The sequence below is a fragment of the Dasypus novemcinctus genome, chromosome 2 (assembly GCF_030445035.2).
Source record: "Dasypus novemcinctus isolate mDasNov1 chromosome 2, mDasNov1.1.hap2, whole genome shotgun sequence".
Lineage (NCBI taxonomy): Eukaryota > Metazoa > Chordata > Mammalia > Cingulata > Dasypodidae > Dasypus > Dasypus novemcinctus.
The window spans coordinates 44,625,854-44,647,707 of record NC_080674.1 but is presented as its reverse complement, the minus strand read 5'-3'; the positions used below and the strand labels follow the sequence as shown (position 1 = coordinate 44,647,707).

Sequence of the window (21,854 nt, the reverse complement as noted above, 5' to 3'; positions counted from 1 at the left end):
GGCGGTTTTGGAGAACTACTTCAGAAAGGGAATTGAGAGAGTTTTTAAGATGGGAGATAGCGACTTGGAGGTGGGAGATATCACTGTCGACAGCTTGCCTAGGGAGGAAAGGGAAGAGGATTGTGTGGCAAGGGCGGCGATTCCTGTGCCTGCTCCGGCGAGACCTAGAAGGGTAGCAACTGTGAGGACGGTGATAGGTTCTCTTTTCTGGAGGTGAGCAGGGAGTTTTTGATTCTGAAGGGCGGAGAAGAACTCTTCGTCACTGTGGAAAAGGACTCGAGGGGCTAGGAGAATGAGTAGACAGGTTTCATTTGTGGCATTGAGGGTGGCGACGTTGAGGCAGGGGGTTAATCCCGTGGAGGTACAAAGCCATTTGGGAGGTGTTATGAGGAATTAAGAATTTGGCGGAAGCGTTGGGAGAGGAGTAATTGGAGCAGACATCGAGGAGGGGATGGGAACCTTGGCGAGAATGAACACAGCGCCCTGTGGAGGAAACAGATTGGAAGGTTAAGGGGACAAAGGAGGTGTTCCAGTTGCATCCGGTGGGGGAATTTTCAGAGGATTCGCTGAAGGTGAGGTTTGTGGCGACGGGCTCATATAGAGGAAGGGAGGGGGAGAGACAAAGCCAGCAGCTTGCAGTGAGGTTGGGGTGGGAGGCGTTTAGAGAGGTGTATGCGGCTCTGATTAGGTTAATGAGGGGGCTGGAGTACTGAGTGGGGGGTAAGCGAGGCTTGGGGTAGTGGGAGCTAAGGGGGGCAGTTGTGCGAGAGGTGCCAGGCGAAGGAGAGGGCGAGGCATAGCGGGGCGGAGAGGGAGGCTGAGCCTGTGGAGGATTGAGAACTTGATTTGGGCCTACTGGGGTGGAATGAGTGAGAATTGGCTTCTTTTTTATAATGATAAAGGCGCCATAGTCGTATCCGGTGGCAAATAAGCGGACTCCCCACGTGCGGCCAGACAGCCAGACATCGTTTGAGGGATTTTTGACCGTGAGGGTTATGCTGTCCCAGCCCTTAGTCTCAGTCAAGATGAGGTATGGGTCCTTGTTGGGGGCGCCAGACCACCCATAGGCTATGGTTTCACATCCCCAGGAGGGGCAGTAATAGTCTGTAGGGTTATGGCATCCTCTGGCGGAGGATGGGCAGATGTAGAAGCCTGAGACAGAGGGGCTGCGCCCTCCCCACTCGCTAGCGGCGGGTGAGCCCATACATGGTTTATAGGAAGGGCTAGAGGACGGGCTCTTAATGAGTCCAGTGAGGTTACAGAGATTTGTTGTAAAGGAAGGGGCGGAGGCAGTTACGTTCGCGAGGAGAAGCTTTTCCTGCTGCCAAAGGGAGAGAGTCCAATTAAAAGGCTGATGGAGTGGGTTGGAGAAGGCAGGCTGGAGAAGAGGAATGAGAAGGAGAAGGACTGGATATAGATGAGCTTCAGTCTTCTGCTCTATCGGTGCTGTCATCTCGGGGGGCAGATGAAGAGGGGATGCTCGGTGGTGGACTGTTGCTTGATAGCGCGGGCGCAGCGTTCTCTGGCTGTGATGATGAGGGCTAGAACTTGATCACTGCAAAAGGTGCGACGTTGTCCAGCGCGGGCGGCGTAGGGTGTTTGTCAGATGGCGGCACGAGGGGGTCAGTGGCAGGTCGGATGCAACGCACAGGAATCCACAATGGTTGAGGCTCAGAATCTGGAAAGACACAAGCAAATCCTCGCCCTTGGGCAAGGAGGGGGGCTGGCTCTTGCCAGCGGTTAGTGAGGGGGTCCTTCCAGTGCACGAGGGGAACCTGGGAGGGCTGCCACATGGGACCCCAGTGCTTATGAGTGGGGGAAAGGCCTTCCTTGTCAAAGGAGAGGAGATTATGGTGTATAAGGCAGCAGTGATGATGTCAGCTGGTGACTTGTGAGGAGAGGAGGCTTGCTCTTTTTGGATGAGCAGCTTGAGGTGCTGGTTGGTTCTTTCTACAACACCCTGTCCTTGGGGGTTGTAAGGGAGGCCAAAATGGTGTTTGATATTATAGAGTTGCAAAAAGGCGGCAAAGGCGGAGCTACGGTATGCTGGTCCATTGTCTGTTTTTAGGTCCCAGGGGACTCCCATGAAGAGGATGGCCTGTCGAAGGGCTTTGATGGCGTGTTTGGCGGTTTCTCCAGTTTGCGGTATGGCAAAGCACATGTGTGAGAAGGTGTCCACTGCTACATGCAAGAATTTTAGGCGCCCGAAAGAATTAACATGGGTGACATCTAGTTGCCATCTGGAGTTTGGGCGAAGGCCTCGAGGGTTAGCTCCTTGGGGTTGAAGTGGTCCAAGAGGGAGCAGAGGCGCGCATGTACGGCAGGAACGCACTAAGTGTTTGCAGGTTTCTATAGGTAAGTCTGGGAAAAGTTTGTGAATGGAACGGGCGGAGAAATGGAACTGTGAATGAAGTAATTTTGCTTGGTTGATAAGGTTTCCGAGCCGTGATTCATTGACTAGTCCTTCGTGAAAATTTACACGTGAGAGCGCGGCGCAACATGCGGAGGAGACAGCTTGGTCTGCCATGTCATTACCACGGGCGAGAGGTCCAGGTAAGCTAGAGTGACTTCGAATGTGAGCGATGAACCAGGGCGACCATCTGGACTCTAGTTGACGCTGCAGAAATTGGAGCGCTCTGTCAATAGCGGTGTCTGTTGGAAAGAAGGTGGCCAGCGGCAGAGCATGGCACACTTGCATAGTGTAGAGACTATCTGTGAATATGTTGAGTGGTTGGTTAGGGTAGGTGTGCAAAGCAGTGGCGACTGCGAGGAGCTCTCCTACCTGAACAGAGAATGCGTTTGCGAACACAAGAGTTCGCGGCTCAGGTGATCCTGAGATGTAAATGACAGCCGCGTATGAGGTCTTGGAAGCATCGGTGAAAGCCGTCGCGGCAAACGGAATGGGCTTGCGGGCTGGCAGCGGATGGAACGGGAAGGAGAGTGCAAGCTGTGAAAGGCCTTGAAGTAGTCGATGGTGAGGATAATGATTGTCAAAGGAGCCTCGGAATGTTTCTGCAAGTATTTGCATATTTTCATTGTGCATGAGTAAGTTGGTGGTGGCCTTGGCATCAAAAGGCCAGATAATTGTAGAAGGAGGAACTCCATAGGTATGCACGCAAAGTCCCACAAGATCGGAAGCGAGGGTGATCCATGCCCTCGTGAAAGGGCAAATTTTTGGAAGCTTGCTTTTGGAGGTATGTAGGTAAAGCAATGGCCCATCTTGCCAAAGAAGTCCGGTAGGCGTGACTGGGGTGGGAAGAACTAACGCAAGGATTGGCTGTCCTGGAGCGTAGCGCTCGAGGCGACAGGCTTGAAGAGCCTCATTGACATCTTGTATGGCTGCTCGCGCAGCAGGGGTAATGGTGATGGAGCGGGTGACCACATTGGCAGGAAAATCTTTTGTTTGAAGAAGCTCGAAAAGAGGTTGCATTTGGGCCGTTGTGATTGGGAGAGCCGAGCGCAGCCAATTAATTTGGCCGCAGAGCTGTTGCAGTTCTGTAAGCAACATTTTTGGCGCGACTCGAAGCTTTGGTGCCACTGGCTTGACATAATGATGGAAGTGGAACCCCAAAAACTGAAAGGGGGTTTGAAGGCGAATTTTGTCTGACTGAACAGTAAGACCAATTTGAGCAAGGTTATGTAAGAGTGTGCTGACGAGAGCCTCGAGCTTGCGCGGGTCGTTGGCAGCGAGAAGAAGGTCATCCATGTAATGAATAATGTAGGTTTGTCCATTTGTTTCTTCACGAAGTGGATTAACGGCTTGGTTTACATAAAGCTGACAAATAGCTGGGCTGTTGCGCATCCCTTGAGGGAGGACTCTCCACTGGAAACGTTGTGCTGCGCCCTGGTGGTTTGTGCGTGGCACAGTGAAGGCGAACCGCGGGCAGTCTCGTGGATGGAGAGGGATGGAGAAAAAGCAGTCCTTGATGTCGATGATTGCCGCATGCATATGCTGCGGGACTGCAGTGGGGTGCGGGCATCCTGGTTGAGGTGACCCCATTGGCTTGATGTGCTTGTTGATCTCACGCAGGTCGTGGAGAAGGCGGTATTTACCAGTGCCTTTCTTGCTGATTACAAAGATAGGCAAATTATAGGGACTGGTGGATGGCTCAATGTGCCCTGCCTGTAATTGCTCTTCGACAAGAGCAGAGAAGGCTTGCAGTTTGTAGGCTGGCAAGGGCCACTGCTCGACCCAGATGGGCTCCTCTGTGTCCCAATCCAGAGGGATAGGGTCAGGCGTTGTGATGGGAGCAGTGGCCCCTATAAGGGGGGGGTCAGATTGAGCGAAAGGGCTTCGGTAGTTAGGATAGCTCCCGTTTGGCTGAGGATGTCTCTGCCCCAGAGGATGCCGCCAACGGTGGAGAGGATGGGGGGGCGGAAGCGACCCTGCCGGCCCTCTCGGTCCTCCCATTTGATAGGAGTGGCGCATCTCCAGGACTCGGCGGAGCCTGTGGCCCCAATTACTTGAGGCCCCTGCTCAAGAGCCCAGTGATTGAAGGCGGCAATTTCAAAGGGAATGCAGGAGACATCAGCACTGGAGTCGAGGAGTCCCTCTAACCATTGCCCTTCGATTTTGAGCTCCATGACGGGCTTGGAGGCGCTTTTGATGGGAACCGTCCACATCAAGGCTTGGGGTTTCTCTGATGGGTGGCCTCTTGCGGGCGGGGCTGAGGCTTGCCCCGCTGGGAGTTTAAAGGTTGCCGAGGGTTTGCTGAGCGGCAGTCACGGGCCCAGTGAAATCCTTTTCCGCATCGCGGGCACGGGGTAGAAGGTCCTCTTGCGTGGCCTTGAGGATGAGATACAGGCGGCAGACGAGGCGCTTGGTTTGTTGGTGGTTGAGGACAGTCGTGGGCGAAGTGACCTGTCTCTCCACATCGGAAGCATCCGGACGAGACTGCCATAGCTGATGCAAAGGCATTGGCTAATGTTTTGGCCTGTGGGTCTATTTCGCGGCATGCAAGAACCCAGTCATGGATGGCTTTGTCTCGCATAGTTGAGATGATTTGGCGGCAGGCTTCAAGGCTGCCCTCTATGAGATCTTTTGCAAGGGCAAGTTGGGCTTCTTCCCCGCGAACTTTACGTTGACAGGCTTCAAGAACGCGGGCCACAAAGGTGGCAAAGTCCTCATCTTTGCCCTGAGTGAGTTGGGTGATTTTAGTAGGACGCGTAGTGGAAACATTTCGGTAAGCTTGCAAGGCGATAGTTTTCAGTCGTTGCCAGAATCCTGGGTCGACATTGCGGTACAGCGCTGGATCGACAAAGGTGCCGGTACCGGTGTAGGCATCCAGATGGTCATTAACGCCTGTGCGAGCGTTGTTGGCCATTTGCCTTTCTGCTTCAGCTTGGAAGTGTGCTCTCCATTCAATGAATTGGCCTGGTGTAAGAATGGCTCGGGCTAAGGAGATCCAGTCGTATGGGAGGACGAGTTGGGCTCCTAGTTCTTCTAACAGCTGTTGTGCATAAGGGCTGCCAATTCCATCTTCTTTAACGGCTTTTCGAAGCGTTTTCATTTCGTTGTTGGTAAATGGGAACCATTCTTGTGGGCGCGCTGCAGTGGGCACCAGATTTAAGGGAAATAGGTGCGTAGTTGGCTGGACGAGAACACGAGGATGTTGGGGCGTCCAGGAATTCGTGGCCTGCCATGAAGTTGCATAAGATGGCGGTGGTTGGCAACATGGCGGCTTTCCTGTCGGCGTGTGCTGAGATGGTGGCAGTTGGTTTTCCGGTTTATAACAAGATGGCGGAGGCCTATCTTCCGGTCTACCCCAAGATGGTGGCGGCCTCTCTTCCTGTCTATACCAAGATGGAGGCGGCCCCTCTTCCAGTCTACACCAAGATGGCGGCGGCCTCTCTTCCTGTCTACACCAAGATGGCGGCGGCCTCTCTTCCTGTCTATACCAAGATGGCGGCGGCCTCTCTTCCGGTCTACACCAAGATGGCGGCGGCCTCTCTTCCTGTCTATACCAAGATGATGGCAGCCTCTCTTCCGGTCTACACCAAGATGGCGGCGTGGCAGGAAGAGGCGGGTAGAGAGAGGCCGACTCTTTACCGGAAGGCTCATGCCTCCCTTTTTCGGGCGAGGAAGAAGGTGGAAGTTCGTCATCTTGAGGATTTGTGGGTGGGGACTCTCCGTCTTCGGGTAGAGAAGAGGGGGGAAGTTCGCCATTTTGAGGTGGTGGAAGAGGGTGACGCTCAAGATCGGCATTGAGCTGCTCGGATAAGGACTCGGTATCTGAGTTGGGAGTGTTTTCGTCATCAGGGTCGCAGTCGAGCGGCTGCGCAGCAGTCCCGGTGGAAATTTGGTAAGTGTCCTTTGGGGCTGGCGCACCAAGGAGGCAGGCGCGGATGGCCACGAGGGTGGGCAGGAGGCCGGGGGGAAACAACCTGCCATCATGCTCTATAGAGGAGGTGACGCGATCCATAAGACGCGAGTAAGTGTCTGGGCTCCAAAGGTGGCAGGTGGCTAGCCACGGATTAAAGGGCAACAGAAGGTCCCAGTACTTTTGGAGCTGTCGCAAGGAGACTTTAACTTGGTTCGTATCAAGTAAGGCAGCTAGTGCCCTAACTTGGGGCGCCTGACGGGAGGATAGACGCCCGCCCATGACCTTTGCCTGGGGCCGGTAACGAGGGGTCCTTACCTTAGAAGCGCGGTGACTGAAGAGACGAGGGGCAGCAACGGGGCGGGAACCGGACACCGCGGGGGGTCCCTGTTCGGGCGCCAGATGACGGGCTGCTCGCTCCCTGAGGGGTCGGGGGTCAGCGGGGGTAGATGGAGGGGCTGGCACGGCCGACGATGATGCTCTAAGACCCAGGCGAGGAGTGGGCCAGAGCGGGGCTTCTAAGGCGTGGGAGGACGCGTGGTAAGGAGAGACCACGGAGACAGTCTGGAGTGCAGAGCAAGTCTAATTTATTACGGAAGTGCAGGGGTTTATATAGAGAATGAGGAGGGCGGGGGCAGAGCAGGAGGAGTGATGGTTACGGGGCGGCTGGGGGTTGGCAGAAACTCGTGAGCGGACTTGTGGCCTTGTGTCGTTAGCTGTTACTAGGGAAGTGGGCAGATTTTAGGTTAGGATACAACATATGCTAATGGGAACTACACTATGCATATGCATCCATACCTCTGTCTGGTAAAATATTATGTTATTTTAATATAACCATATAAAAAATTAGCTTTTGCATAAATTTTAAGTGCCAATTTCAAAACCTTTTAAAAATGTAAAATATGTCCATTTTTAAAGACATTCTCTATTTCAAACTAAATTATCCATTCTGTTCTGCCTGGAAAAAAAAAAACAAAAAACAAAAACTACAGCAGTATACAGTTTCAAAACAGATCACCTTTCAGGTTGTATCTTAGAATTGACAGAAGTTTGATTTTATTGGTATTTTCAGTCTTGCATAATAATGGCACTTATCATTATAATTCTTTTTTTTTTTAAGATTTATTTATTTATTCCCCACCCCCATTGTCTGCTTTCTGTGTCCATTCACTGTGTGTTCTTCTGTGTCTGCTTGTATTCTCATTAGACAGCTCTGGGACCTTCTGGAGTGGGAGAGAGGCGATCATTCTCTTGCGCCACCTCAGCTCCCTGATCTACTGTGCCTCTTATTTTCTCTCCTCTATGTCTCTTTTTGTTGTATCATCTTGCTGCACCAGCTCTCCATGTGAGCCAGCACTCCTGTGTGAGCCAGCACTCCTGTGTGAGCCAACAGTACTGTGTAGGGCAGAACTCTGCGCAGGCCAGCATTCTGCATGGGGCAGCTCACCACACAGGCCAGCTTTCCTTCACTAGGAGGCTCTGGGCCTCAAATCCTGGACCTTCTGTATGGTAGACAGGAGACTAACTGCTTGAGCACATCCACTTCCCTCATTGTAATTCTTTATAATAATGGTCCAGATGCAACACAAGATCTTGACTATAAAAGGAAGACTTCACCATGTTTGTTATACTCTACCTTCAAAGCGAAGTTTGTTAGCAAAAAGAATTGTAACTAAGGACTTTCTGAACAACCCTCTATTAATCAAAAAATTTAATTCAGCAGAATACCCACTTTGCCCCAGTATTTCAGTTAGTCAAAATAGACATGCATAGCTATACTGAGAAGCTTATCACAACTTCAAATAGTCAACTCTATGACCTTGAATAAAACAAACAAATAAAAAAAGAAGGGAATTATCTGAGTATGTGGAGTTTGTTCCATTTTCTATGTTTACACACTTAATCTGCTACCTACTACATTAGCATCTAGGCATTTAACTTGTCCCCCAAAATTAATATAGAGGATTATCTATCATAAAATAATTATATATAGTGAATAAATATACTAAAATACATACTAATTATGTACAGTAAAATTATTTATAGAAATTACTTCTGGTAAAATGCATAGGTCATAAGTGTATATTTTGATTTTGACAAATGTATATAACCATGTAAACAAACCCCAAACAAGACTGAGATTATTTTCACTTATCCAGAAAATTCCCTCTTTCCCATTTCTAGTCAGTCTCCCTCCTTGTTCCTGAAATTAATGTAAAAGAATCACATGACATGATTCTCATATGTCTGGCTTCTTTTGTTCAACATACTATTTTTGAGATTTATACATGTTATATGTATAAATAGATATATGTCTGTGTATAATTAGTTTTTTTTAATAAAAACAATGATCTTGATTCTGCTATCCCAGATTAAAACAAAGTTCTGAACCTACTGTTAATTTATCTTACAGAACATGATCTCTGTTGCAAGCTGTAATGTGAATGGGATTCTAGAATTAATTCTTTCTCTTTTTAAAGACAATTAGTCCAATAGTAATGAAATAACATTAAGGTTATTTTGTAGTACTAAATAAAACATTGGAAATATCAGTTTTTTCAATCTATTTTCATATGTTCCTAAATCTTCATCAAAAATACTGAAAATTTTCCCTCAACTTTACTTTGAAATTTAAAGGATTTGTGCTTCAAATTTATAAATACTTTCTTAAATCATAATTTGTTGTTGATATTATTTGCTTTTCTTCACTAGGCCGCTGCATTGCCAACAAGTTAGAATGCAATGGAGAAAATGACTGTGGAGACAATTCAGATGAAAGGGATTGTGGGAGGAAAAAGGCAGTATGCCAACGGACTTATTTTCCCATCCCTAGTGTGCAGCTAATGGGAACTGGGTATGTAATTTTTACTTATCATTTTCGGGAGGAAAGGCATCTCAGAACTCAGGGCCTGGAAGCAGCAGGGAAGCAATGAGACAGTCCACCCTCCTTTTACTTCCACCAGCTCTCTCTCTATTACTTGGCTCCCATGCTCAACTTGCATGTGGCCATGATCCTCACTCTTAGAAAGTAATAGAATTTAACACTTTCACATTTACATTGTGTCAGGCAAAGTTATAGGTCCTTCATAAAAATTGCCTTCTTTAATTCTTACCAATCCCCCCCTGACAACTCTGGAGTGGACAAGGGCAGACTGGAGGGAGACCAGTGAAGAAGCAAGGAGCCAGGGTAGATTCCCAGGCTTGAGTCTTGAATGGGTTAGTAACTACCCAGATACTAGGATGAAATGGAGAAAGAGGGTATGAGAAAAGCATGTCTATGATGGTGTGGAAACTCAAAAGGCTGGAGAAGCAAAACCAGTCCTCTAGGGCTGAAGTTAATAATGAGAGAGGCAAGCCTGGACTTAATAATGAGAGATAAAGACAGAAGGAAAGGAGTTAGTTAAACCTAGAAATGTGGGGATGTCAAAAAGCAATAGTGGGTCCTAAGAGATAGGGTGAGGACTGAGAAGGGGTACTGATGCTTAATGTATGTAGAACTTTTAATTAGCTTTACTGTAAAAATGTGGAAATGGATAGCATTGATGGTTACATATTATAGTAAGTATAACTAACATGGCTGGCTTATAAATGGGAATATGGCTGAAATGCATGGTCTAGGGATGTAAATGTCAATTGAAAGAAAGCTAGAGTATAATCTAGGGACTGAATAACATAGAGTCAGATGAGGATTGTGGTTAATAACACAAATACAAGAAGGAACTTGAACAAATGTATGTCACTATTACAAGGGGGTAAGAATATAGTGATGCATGGGAGAAATACAATTAATGTAACTTATGGACAATAGCAGCAATATCATAATATTCTTGCAGCAATGGCAAAGAAGGTACTAAACCAACACTAAGTATCAATAATAGGGGGGTATAGAATTTTTTGTTTTGGACTAAGGAAAACTTTCAAAAGTTTACTGGGGCAATGAGTACACAGCTCTGTGGTGAAAGTGAGAGCCACTGAGTGTACACTTTTGATAGGATGTACAAGGCATGGGACTGTAGAACAGAGTGAACCATGAGGTGGTTAACAGTTCAAATATGGGAGTGTTTTCTCATTAACTATAATAAATGTACAATACTAATACATGGTATTAATAATAGGGGGTGTATGGAAAAATATCACAAGTGTATATTTCAGTGGTAATAGTCTGATCATGTTCTTTCATAATCTGTAACAAATGTTCCACAACAATGCAGGTGTTGGTAGAGAGGTGATGTATGGCAATTCTGGACATTATGCATGACAGTTTTATAAGCTCACAACTTTTCATATATATATATATATATATATATATATATATATATATAGTGGAAAAGTAACACGTGAAAGGATGTAACTAGGGTATCCAAAACTTCCTCCTACATGGACCACATGATCCATGGCCAGGTCAGTATAAACAGAGGGTCATATTTGCATTGCCATATGGTCTACTTGCTCAATTTACAAACCAGGAAACTGAGCCGCAATAAAGGAAAACAACCTTTCCAATCCACCACCTAATAAATGATGGAACCAGGATTCAAACCCAAACTTAAAACCCAGGGTATTTCCACTATTTGATTCTAACTCAAAACATCCACCTTAGAGATGGAACACACTGGGAGAAACCTTAGGAAACAATGCAACTCTCCTCCTATCACTGAATAATGCTTATAAATTGTAATGCTCCTGTTTCAGGAATATATGATCATGGGTGCATTGGGGTTTGGCAAAGTTTTCCCAAATCACTAGAGTGGTTTCCAATGTCTTAGAAACTTTATGGAATATAAATGAAGTTGTTGAAAACCAAAGAACTAAGGCCTGGATGGAAGTTAAAGAAAATTTAGTAAAGATGTGACCTTTCATTCCTAGGATAAAGAGCTTTCTCTTAAACTTTAGATAAGAGGCAGATGGTTTGCTATTGGCTTCTATTGCTTCATGTTGGACTTTTTATTTATGTATTTACTCATGCAGCCAGAGTTGCACAATATGAAACTTTGAAGCAACAAAGACAAACAGCAAGAAAGTACAAATACATTTGATTTATAGAAAATCAGAAGATATTGACCAGTCAGGGACATCAGTAAAATAGAACAGTCATTAATCTAGAAATCAGAGGAGCTGGGTTCTACATGTAGTCCCATGTTAACTCACTACATTACAGCCGACCCAAGTTATTTAACCTCTCAGGGCCTCAGTCTCCTCATCTGTTTGTTGGATGACTACAAGCTGATCTGAGTTTCTATACTAAGAATTCCTAATTAGGGCTGATTTCAGTGAGAGTGTTTTAATGTCACCTTCTTATCAATGTGCACAAATAGTTTCCTTCTTTTCCATTGGAAGGAAACCTCAGCTCCAAGTAAGCCCCAAATTCCCACTGATAATCACTTTTTCCAGTGCTGTGATTGATGAGAGGTGACTTTACAAACTCACCTCTTGCTCAGTTGCTCTAGACTCTGTGGAGTTACAGATGGGGAGCGTCATATGTTATGTGTACTTGGCAGAAACATTGCATGGCCCTCTGCCAAGAAGAGCTGTTGTTTCAAGGATTCTCAGAAATGAGTGAAACCTGCTGGCTTGGGAACAACCAGTCCTCTCTGGCTTCCCCAGGAATTGAGAGTTTTGAGAGCTGTTTACTGGGATCTCTGCTAATCTGCTGGCCTTAGAATCCCTGTCTTCCCAACATATTTCCATCTAAGAGGTGGACTTGCTGAGTGACTGTTTCTCTTTTTCAAACGGTATCAGTGCAAGAGAGAAGTTAACAAGACATCTCCAAATACCAGCTTTACCAGCATCAGTCACTAGTCCCTCCTGAAGCAAGAATCAGGCAATAATAGCATGTTATTTGACGCTGTTTGTTTATTTTTTTCTTAAGAAATCCAGGTCAGCCAAAATACAAATATAATCATATTTGTAAATCTTGAGTATATAACTATATATCATATATATACATACATGCAGGCACACATATACACATATTTTTAATAGAGTTAAAAACTTAGAAAGTATGATACAAAACAAAATTAGATAAAATCACCTGAGAAACCTAATGAAAAATAAATAAAGTCAGGATGCACTCTAAATGTCCAGTATTTAAAGTCAACTTAAATACCTTGGTGGGATGGGGAAAGAATAGAGCTGAAATTGTTGCATAATTGACTTAGCTCCTAAAAGATTCTTCAGGGATGTCTCAGTGGACCCATCTCCAAGAAAAAACCCTATTTTTAGGCTCGCCACCAGCAGTTGCTACCTTCACAGCTGCCTCGTCCTTGTTTTGGCATGTGTCGGTACTTCATTCCATTTTATGAGCAAATAATGTCCCATTGTATGGACAAAGCACATTTTGTTTATCCATTCATCATTCGATGAATACTTTTACTATTTGGCTCTTATAAATAGTGCTGCTCTGAACATTCATGTGGACACAGGTCTTACAATTCTCTTAAGTGTATATGTAGGAGTAGAACTGTTGGTCCATATGGCAACTCTGTTTAACTTTTTTAAGAACTGCAAACCATTTTCCAAGTGGTTGCACCATTTCACAATTCTACCAGCTACATACAACAGTTCCAGTTTCTCCACATCTTCACTGACACATTATTAGCTGCCTTTTTGACTAATGCCATCCTAGTGGGTGCAGAGTGGCATTTCATATGATTTTTAACATTTTCTTAATGATTCATAATATTGTATATCTTCTTTGGAGAAACATCTCTTCAGATACCTTTTTATTATTATTTGCCTTTTATTATTGAACTCAAAGAGCTTTTACATATTTTCTATATAAATCCTTTATCAGATGTATGATTTGCAAATATTTTCTGCTATGATGTGGGTTGTCATTTGACTTTCTTGATGGTATACTTGGAAGCACAAAACTTTTTAATTCTAAATGAAATCCAATGTATTTATTTTTTCTTTTGTTGTATGTGCTTTTGGTGTCCTAGCTAAGAAGTTTTTCCTAAGCCTGATTATTTAGTTGATATTTTCCTTTAAGAGTTCTCCAGTTTTAGCTCTTACATTTAGGACTTTGATCCATTGTGAGTTAAATTTTTTATGTGGTGTGAAAAAGGGGTCCAACTTCATTCTTTTGCATGTAAATACATAGTTGTCTCAGCCATTCATTGATAAGATTGTTGTCCCCCATTGAATAGTCTTGGCACCCTTATCAAAAATCAGTTGACTATAAATGCATAATCTTATTTCTGGACTTTTGATTCCATTCCATTGATCTATATGTGTCTCTACCACACTGCCTTGATTACTGTAGCCTTGAAGTAAGTTTTTTTTTAATTAGAATATAATTTGTGCTTTAACATTAAATGTTACCATGACCAAACTCATTGGACTTTTTTTTTAGGTGGTGGATTCTTTTTTTCCCCCCTCTTTATTTATATTTTAAATGTTACATTAAAAAAATATGAGGTCCCTATATAGCCCTTACCCCCCTCACCCCAATCCTCCCACATCAACAACCTCTTTCATCATCATGGGACATTTATTGCATTTGGTGAATACATTTTGGAGTACTGCTGCACCACATGAATAGTGGTTTACATTGTAGTTTACACTCTCCCCCAGTCCACCCAGTGGGCCATGGCAGGACATACAATGTCCAGCATCTGTTCCTGCAGTACCACCCAGGACAACTCCAAGACATGAAAATGCCCCACATCATATCTCTTCTTTCCTTTCCCTACCCTCAGCAGCTACCGTGGCCACTCTCTCCAGTAAGTTTTGAAATCAGGAAGTGTGAATCTTCTAACTTTATCTTTTTTTCTCAAGGTTGTTTTGGCTATTCCAGGTGGTTTGCATTTCCATATAAAGTTTAGGATCCTCTTTTCAATTTCTGCAAAAGAAAAGCTGGGATTTGATAGGGATTGTTTGAATCTATAGATCAATTTCAGGAGTATTACCATCCTAACAATATAACTCTTCCAATTAAGGTATATATGATGTCATTCCATTTATCTTCTTTAATGTCTGTCAACAATGTTTTATAGTTTTCAGGATATAAGTCTTATACTTCTTTTATTAAAGTAATTTCTAAGAATTTTATTGTTTTTGATGCTATTGTAATTAGAATTGTTTTCTTAACTCATTTTTGGGCTATTCATTCCTATTGTACAGAAATACATTGATTTTTATATGTTGATCTTATGTCCTGCAAGAAATCACTCTTGAATTTACTTTGCAAATCCTTTAATGAAATTAATAAGCACTTTATTCAGTGACAAATTGGGAGAACTTATATGTACTAAGTTTTTCTTATGGGCCAGGCTGGGCCTGTTTTGGTCGATATTAATCCTTACAATCACCCTAAGGAAGCACTTATATCTTCATTTCTCAAATGAGGAAAAACCAACAACAACAACAACAACAAATATATATATATATATATAAACTATATGTAGTATATATTAACATTATGCTACACACAACTAGTTTTTACAGAATTGTAAGTATTTATACTAGCCATTAATTTCTTTTTCTCAAGTTGTTTCATTTTCAGACATCATTTTGCACTTTAAAATAATGTTTTGTTTTGTTTTTTACATAAGGATGCTGTGTCCATTGTAGAGCAAGTGCCTGAATAATTGAAATTTCTCCTTTAAATCTAAATATCTAATAGAAGATCACAGAAGTCTCACATGGTGAACCATTTCTTACCTCCACCCCAAAGAGATGAGTCTATTTGTCTTTTCTCACATTTGAGTGTTAGTTGTGAAAGTTGCAGCTTCTGGTAAGGGAGTGCTTTGTAGGTTCATTTGCCTTGTGAGTTAATACTGTAGAGGTGTAAGGGAAACTAACAGGAAGATGGGTAGATTTCTTTTTGTGAACCCTCTACCATCAGTGCAGAAGTGTGTAATTATAGATCATCAGGAAGGAGTTATGAAGGGCTGTTCCTTATACTAGTTGCAATTTCCCAGCGATATTTTGTGGAACTATGTTTTGTGTTCTTTGGCAGGCAAGGTTCGCAAATGCTTTTCGATAATACTATACATTCAACCTCTCCCTTAGAGACTGAAAATTCATATTTTTAAAGGCTTTGACAAGGTTTGTAGAAAAGAACTTGTATAGTGTATTTAATCTAGCATATCCCAAACTTTTTTGACACAAAGCTTCTTTTTTCATAGAATATCTAGTCATATGTTATAAGAGTTTTGGAAAATATTAACCTCTTAGTTAAGTTTTTCATCTACTACAAAACAAGTTCTTAGCTATGGGATTTAGGCCAAGTTAACTATTCTTTCTGTGGCTCTATTTCCTCATTTGTAAAATGGGTATAATAATTACATCTACATCATTATAGTTATTATGAATAATAATTAAGTTAATACTTATAGAGAGCTTAAACCAGTTCTTATATAGTATGTAAACATATTAAATAAAATATATATCAAATATTATTATAGTTAATAAAAATAATATTGCAATACTATTAAAGTGTTACTATTCCATTATTAGCTCTATATAAGAATGATATCACTGTATCAGACTGTAAGGCATGGTCCCCAAATGGCATTTATTTCATAATTTGCTTTCAGAGTTTGTATTGGCTTTTTTGGTCATGAAATAATTATGAACCTGCATTTTTATTTCATGTTAAAAGCCCAGAACAATTGAGTGAGTGGAATAAGAAGAATCTAAACAGAACCAGGGTCCTGAAGTTTGGTTTCCAACCCTCATTTATTGCCTCACCATGGACTATAAAACAAGCATTTTCCCTCTAATCATTTGTCATGAGTCAAAAATGTCTAGGAAAGGAATTTCTTCCATATAACTGTCATAAATTGTAAAGATTGCCCTGCATCTACTGAATTCTTGAAAAATAATTTGTTTCTAGATTTCATTTTCTGGCAGGAGAGTCCAGAGGAGAAATCCTTGATAACTCTTATACTGGAGGAATATGTAAAACTGTCAAAAGCAGTAGAGCAAGTAATCCATACCGTGTTCCAGCCAATCTAGAAGATGTCAACTTTGAGGTATGACAGCTTGTCATGGCAGTGTCCCAATGCCAGTGGTGATAAGCTAAATTCCTGATGAAAATTTAATGATGAGCGGTGAAAAGGGACAGAATGAAAAAGTAATGAATATATTTTATTTCAATCACTTATTACATGTTGGTATTCATTTCTTCTAAAACTCAATGAAATCAGTGTTCTTTATCAGTTTACAGATGAAGAAACTGAGGTAACCAATTTTCCCAAAATATAACAATGATTAAGTGATGGATTAGAAATTCAAGCTCAAGTTTCTCTGACTCCAGAGCCCATGTTTCTCCAGTGCATGTTCAGCCATAGCTGACTTTCCTCACAAGAGTAAATGGTTCAATTTATTCCAAATTTTCTACTGCTATAGCTGATTCTTTTAGGTAACTATTAAATTTAAATATTAAAAATGTCTGGTTCCAAAGAAATCTCAGAATGAGTCTAAAAATTATGATGCAGTTCTGCTTCTCTTCCTATTTCATTTGCTGATTTGTTTTGTTGTTTGTTTTTGTAAGTGGTGATAGGCAACATGCTCTCAGAATCTAGCCCTGTATTGTACACATGATAAATACTCCATACTTATTGAACTAAGTGAACAATATATTTCTTTTAATTTGTAATAAGGGAAAGAGAAAGGACATGGTTGTAATGGTGATTTTCGTGCATGCTAATCTGACATGCCAGAGACAATTTCAAAATGTCTAGGGATTTCTTACGGGTAGTATGAGTTCAGCAGGAAGTCATTTGGTCCTTCTTTTAAAAATCCTTTAGTTATGTATAAATGCAGGCATTTTCTAATTTAATAAACTTAATTTAAAGTCATCTAACATACAGTAGTGGGTGATGAAGAATGCCTGTCAGGTGCAAATATGAAATGCAAACACCTCTGGGAAGACAACCTGAGAAGTTCCATCTCTGCCAGGAGGTAGAGGGGAAAAGAGTATCATTAAAGAAACTAAAACTATCTTCCTAAGGATCCAGAAGTTGCTAACTCCAGAGGCACCACATCACCAGGGGTGGTGGAAAAGATCTTGATGGTGTCCTCAAAAGGAAATCAAGAGATATTTTTTTCCAAAGAAGCAATATCACAAATTCTCTTAATGAATCTTTAGATGTTGTATTGACTAGGCTTTGTAGACAGTTCTGTGGAGGATGTTTTCTAGCTCCTAAACAACTAATTCACAAATTTACTTTCAAAATACAATAACTTTCAAGAAACATATTGCCTATATTCTCAGTAAGCATCTATTTAAGGCAGTTTTAACAGCAACAATTGTTAACTTCAGCACATAAGATTAGGGCAAATTTGGATTTAGTTAATATACTACACTTACCTAATACTTTGAAGTTTTCAAAGTACTTCCATATATTGTCTTGCTTAATTCCTAAAATACCTCTCCAGATATGTAGGAAATGAATTGTACCTCTTTCAAAAATAAGATTTAGGCTCATCCAGGCTAAACATCTTTCTTAGTTATACAGCAGGTAAGTGGCACAGCAGAATTAGAACTCCTGACTTCTGGCTCCTAGTCCAGTGTTTACTGTGCCAGACCAGATCTTGATAGTAATCTCAAGAAAGATGTTAACAACTCTGTGCAATGGATGCAAGTCTGAGCACCTTTTATAAACTGTGATTTAAAAGGTATCAAACATTGGAAGCAGATGTGGTTCAAGCAATTGGGCTCTTGTCTACCATATAGGAGGTTCAGGGTTTGATGCCCAGGGCCTCCTGGTGAAGACAAGCTGGGCTATGTGGCAAGCTGGTCCATATGGAGTTCTGGTCTGTGTGGAGTGCTGACCTGCAAGGAGTGCTACCCCACACAGGAGTGCTGATCCATGCAGAGAGCTGATGCAGCAAGATGATGCAACAAAAAGAGGCAAAGAGGAGAGACAGTAAGAGACACAGCAGATCAGGGAGCCGAGGTGACACAAGAGAATGACTGCCTCTCTCCTACTCCGGAAGGTCCCAGAATCAGTTCCTAGAGCCGCCTAATGAGAATATAAGCAGATGCAGAAGAACACCCAGCGAATGGACACAGAAAGCACACAATAGAGGGAGGGGGAAGAAATTTTTTAAAAATTGCTTAAAAAAATTAATAAGTAAGAGATGTCAATCATAAGATCCATCTGTCATATGCTGGAGCCAGTTTGAACCAGCTTGCAAGAGCCAATTGTTAAATTTTCAGCAATTCTGCAAGCCAAGTGTTAAACACAGTTAATATTACAAATTAAATATCTACTCTTACCATTAAATAAATTATATTAAAAACAAAGGTAATATCAATAATCACTCAAAATTTATCACAATTATTTTGCTATATTTTACCATTATCTGGCATCTACATGTTGGAAATACTATATAATGATGTGCTATTGTGTATCTCTTCCCAAGTTTACATTTAGGGGAATCATGTAGGTAGCTTGGAATCAGTTAAAATGGGAATATGTACACCACAGAAAGAGGCAAACTGTACAAATCAGGACTCCCCAGTGCTACCCCAGAGATCTGGTTATTAAACATTTGCCAGCAGACCACCGCGATCGACCCACATAATTGTTAACTAGAGCCTGCCTGGCAAGTTACATCAGGAAATACAGCTTGAAAATCTTCACTAAGATTAAAGCAGACTCATTTCATTATTAAAATAGCTCTAAAACTTGTGCAATCTTAAGAAGCTGATCTCTACAATATGTCATTGAGTTTTAGATAATTATTCAACTGCTGAGGAGGTCATGGTGATATTTTTTCCAAGATCTGAAAATAACAAGACTCAAGATCTCAAGCTATTAGTTTACTTATCACTGATCTCTGTAATACCTTATTAATGGCTTTAGCAGGCAGCTGTGCAAATCTAAAGCTATACCTTATTGAAAACAATAGAGGAGGAAAAAATGAGAAGCCATCTGACTTCCCTTCACCTTTAGTAGTGAAACTCATTAAGACAGATGAAACAATATGCTGTCTGGAATACAAAAAATATGAAAGACTCACAAAAATTGAAGAAAAGAATACAACTGAACAGGAGGTCAGAATAGAAAGGCAAAGGATGGGTGATAGAACACAGAGCAGAAACCAGGTTGAGCACCTTAGAAGTCAGGATAGGTTAGATTATGTTGCAAAAACAATTCCAAGGTGTCAGTAAAACAGCAAATGTTTATTTTTCACCCATACTACATGTTCAATGCAAATTAGCAAGAGGAACTCTGTTTGCTCATAGTACTCATCAGAAACCCAGGAACTCAATGTTTATGAGACATCATGCATGATGCATGATCAATTTCCAAAGGAAAGCATATGGGGAAAATTGTCCCTTGGTTCTTAAAGTTTTCGCCCAGAAAAGCAGATCTCACTTACACTCACATTTCTTCAGGCAAAAAGATTCCCATTTCCAAACAGAATCATGAAGTACAACCTCACCAAGTTCCCAGAAGAAGTGAAGACCAGAATTTTTGTGAACAAACACAAGAGCCAATTGGGATAGACAACATTGGGGACTTTGGTAACAAAGGGACTCAATCACAGCAACCAGGATCCAGTCTCTTAAAAGTCTAACCGTTGTAAAGCAAGAAAATAAGATGCTACTTGGTCATCAAGAACAAGCCCAGTAACTAGAACTGTGATCCCAGGCATGAGGATGCATTTGAACTATCTCCTGGCAAGACCCAGGCTCATCCAGGAGCCATAACCCTGGTGAATCTCTATATGGAGAAGGGAAGAAGAGAGCTGTGGAATGAGGTCAAGAGGCCCATCAAGTCAACAATGAGTCTTTAGCCATGACTCTATCTCAGCAATTACTGCATTAAATACAACTGGCACCCATTGTGATTTTTATTTTTATTTTTTTGGTCTCCTCAATGTTTTATGTTTTGTGTGGGAAACTTCAAATGAGGTCACATTAACAGTAATGCCAGAATTCTGCCCCTAAATGCAGAACTCAATCTGCAGAAGGTCCCTGCACAGAATCCATAGTGGTACACTCAGGCATCCTCCTCTAATTTCCTTGGTGCCACTGCTTTGCCACTGGGTCCCTCTTAAGCATTTGCCATCACCTGCAAACTGCAGAACATGGTTACCTCTAGACGTCCATGCTTACAATATATTTACCTACCCCAAGATGCTGCCCCTTGCTGGATCCCAAAGCCTAGCAATGCAATCTTTCATGCCCTCCCTAAACACCACATGCAATTCACAATTTCAGGTTCTGTCTCTAAACTTAACACCACAGAAAACAGATGCCACGATGACCCCTCCATTCAGTTACTCTTAATTCTTTCCTGCTTTCCCTACAAAAAAAACAAAACAAAACACAACTCACATCAATGTCCCTTCTTCAAATACAGAAGCAAAATTGTCAAAGCATATCAAGCCCCAGGAGGTCATCAGCCCAACAGATCCAAGGATAGTTAGGCACTGAATCCCAGGATGGGTTCAATGGAGCTTCATCAACAATATGTAAAAAAGGAATTAATTCCTCCCCTCCCTTCTGGCAATATCTCTTAGTGTAGAAATTTAGGAAAAAGGAATTTATAAGGGCTATGCTGCTATTGCTTATACACAACTTAAAAAACTCATCTTTCTCCTTTCAGAAGGCACCTCTGCTCTCTGTATTCCCTCTTAAAGAAAAGCATTCCCACCATCCATCTCCCCCACCACATCTACATTTATTTCATATTTGGTCAAGTTCTGTTGATTCTGATGACCCCAAATATTTTTCAAATCCACCAGTTTCTCTCCATTCCAAGCAAGACCATCACTCTCCTAGACCAGGTCATCATCATATTGGACTTGGCTTATTACAACAGTTTTTTTTAAATGCTCTTCTTGCCTTCACTTTAGTAACTATAATTAAAGTGATCTTTGTAAAACACAAATATGATGGTGTCTTTTGAATGAATGTATCATTCATTCAATTCATATTCATTAAGAACTTACTACATCTTAAATCCTGCCTTTAAAATTCAATTCAAATCCTTTAGCAAGGACTAAAACCTGACCCGTTTCCAGTTCCAATCCATTTTCTCCCTACTGCCCCCTGGTTAACTTGCCCTTCCACCATGCTGATATATACAGCTAGATTTGCTCTGAGTCTCTGCACAGGCTGCTTAATCCCCCTTCCTAACTTACTAACATCTTTTTCTTTAAGATGACACATCTTTTCTCATGTGAGGGCTAATTCATAAAACATGAAGTATTTGTAGCCGATTTTTTTTAAAGAAATGGTAAAGAATTATCTGTAATTAAATTTAGATACATTGTATTACTTCACTATTACCAAAAGAACTTCATTTTGTGGATATTTTAAATACTAACTAGCTTGCACTGCAAGATCTGAAAATAACATTGACCTTTTGACTGTATTTTACTGTTGAGCAAGATTCATTTGAAGCTGGATTATTTTGTCCTTCTCTGACTAGTTGTGCAAGCTATTTAATTGTGACATGTGGCTTGTCTCATCGTGCACTTTAATATTGACTACTTAAAACAGGAAGAGATTTTTTCCATTGTAAATCAGACAAGCACCTTTAACATAAAAAAGTACTCTACGAT

General features: G+C 42.0%; 1 protein-coding gene across 6 annotated transcripts in view; it reads left to right on the top strand.

Moving 5' to 3' along the window:
* C6 (complement C6) overlaps positions 1 to 21,854 on the top strand; it is a 101,786-nt gene that overhangs the window by 13,784 nt on the left and 66,148 nt on the right. For 5 of the 6 annotated variants that reach the window (XM_058308417.2, XM_004448210.4, XM_004448211.3 and 2 more), the window contains 2 exons: positions 9,033 to 9,174; positions 16,162 to 16,300. In XM_058308417.2, coding sequence (XP_058164400.1) covers positions 9,033 to 9,174; positions 16,162 to 16,300 — 281 coding nt within the window. Of the gene's footprint in view, positions 1 to 1,357; positions 2,356 to 2,434; positions 2,554 to 9,032; positions 9,175 to 16,161; positions 16,301 to 21,854 lie in introns of those variants that run through there. The other variant, XM_012528201.3, reaches the window with a different exon arrangement.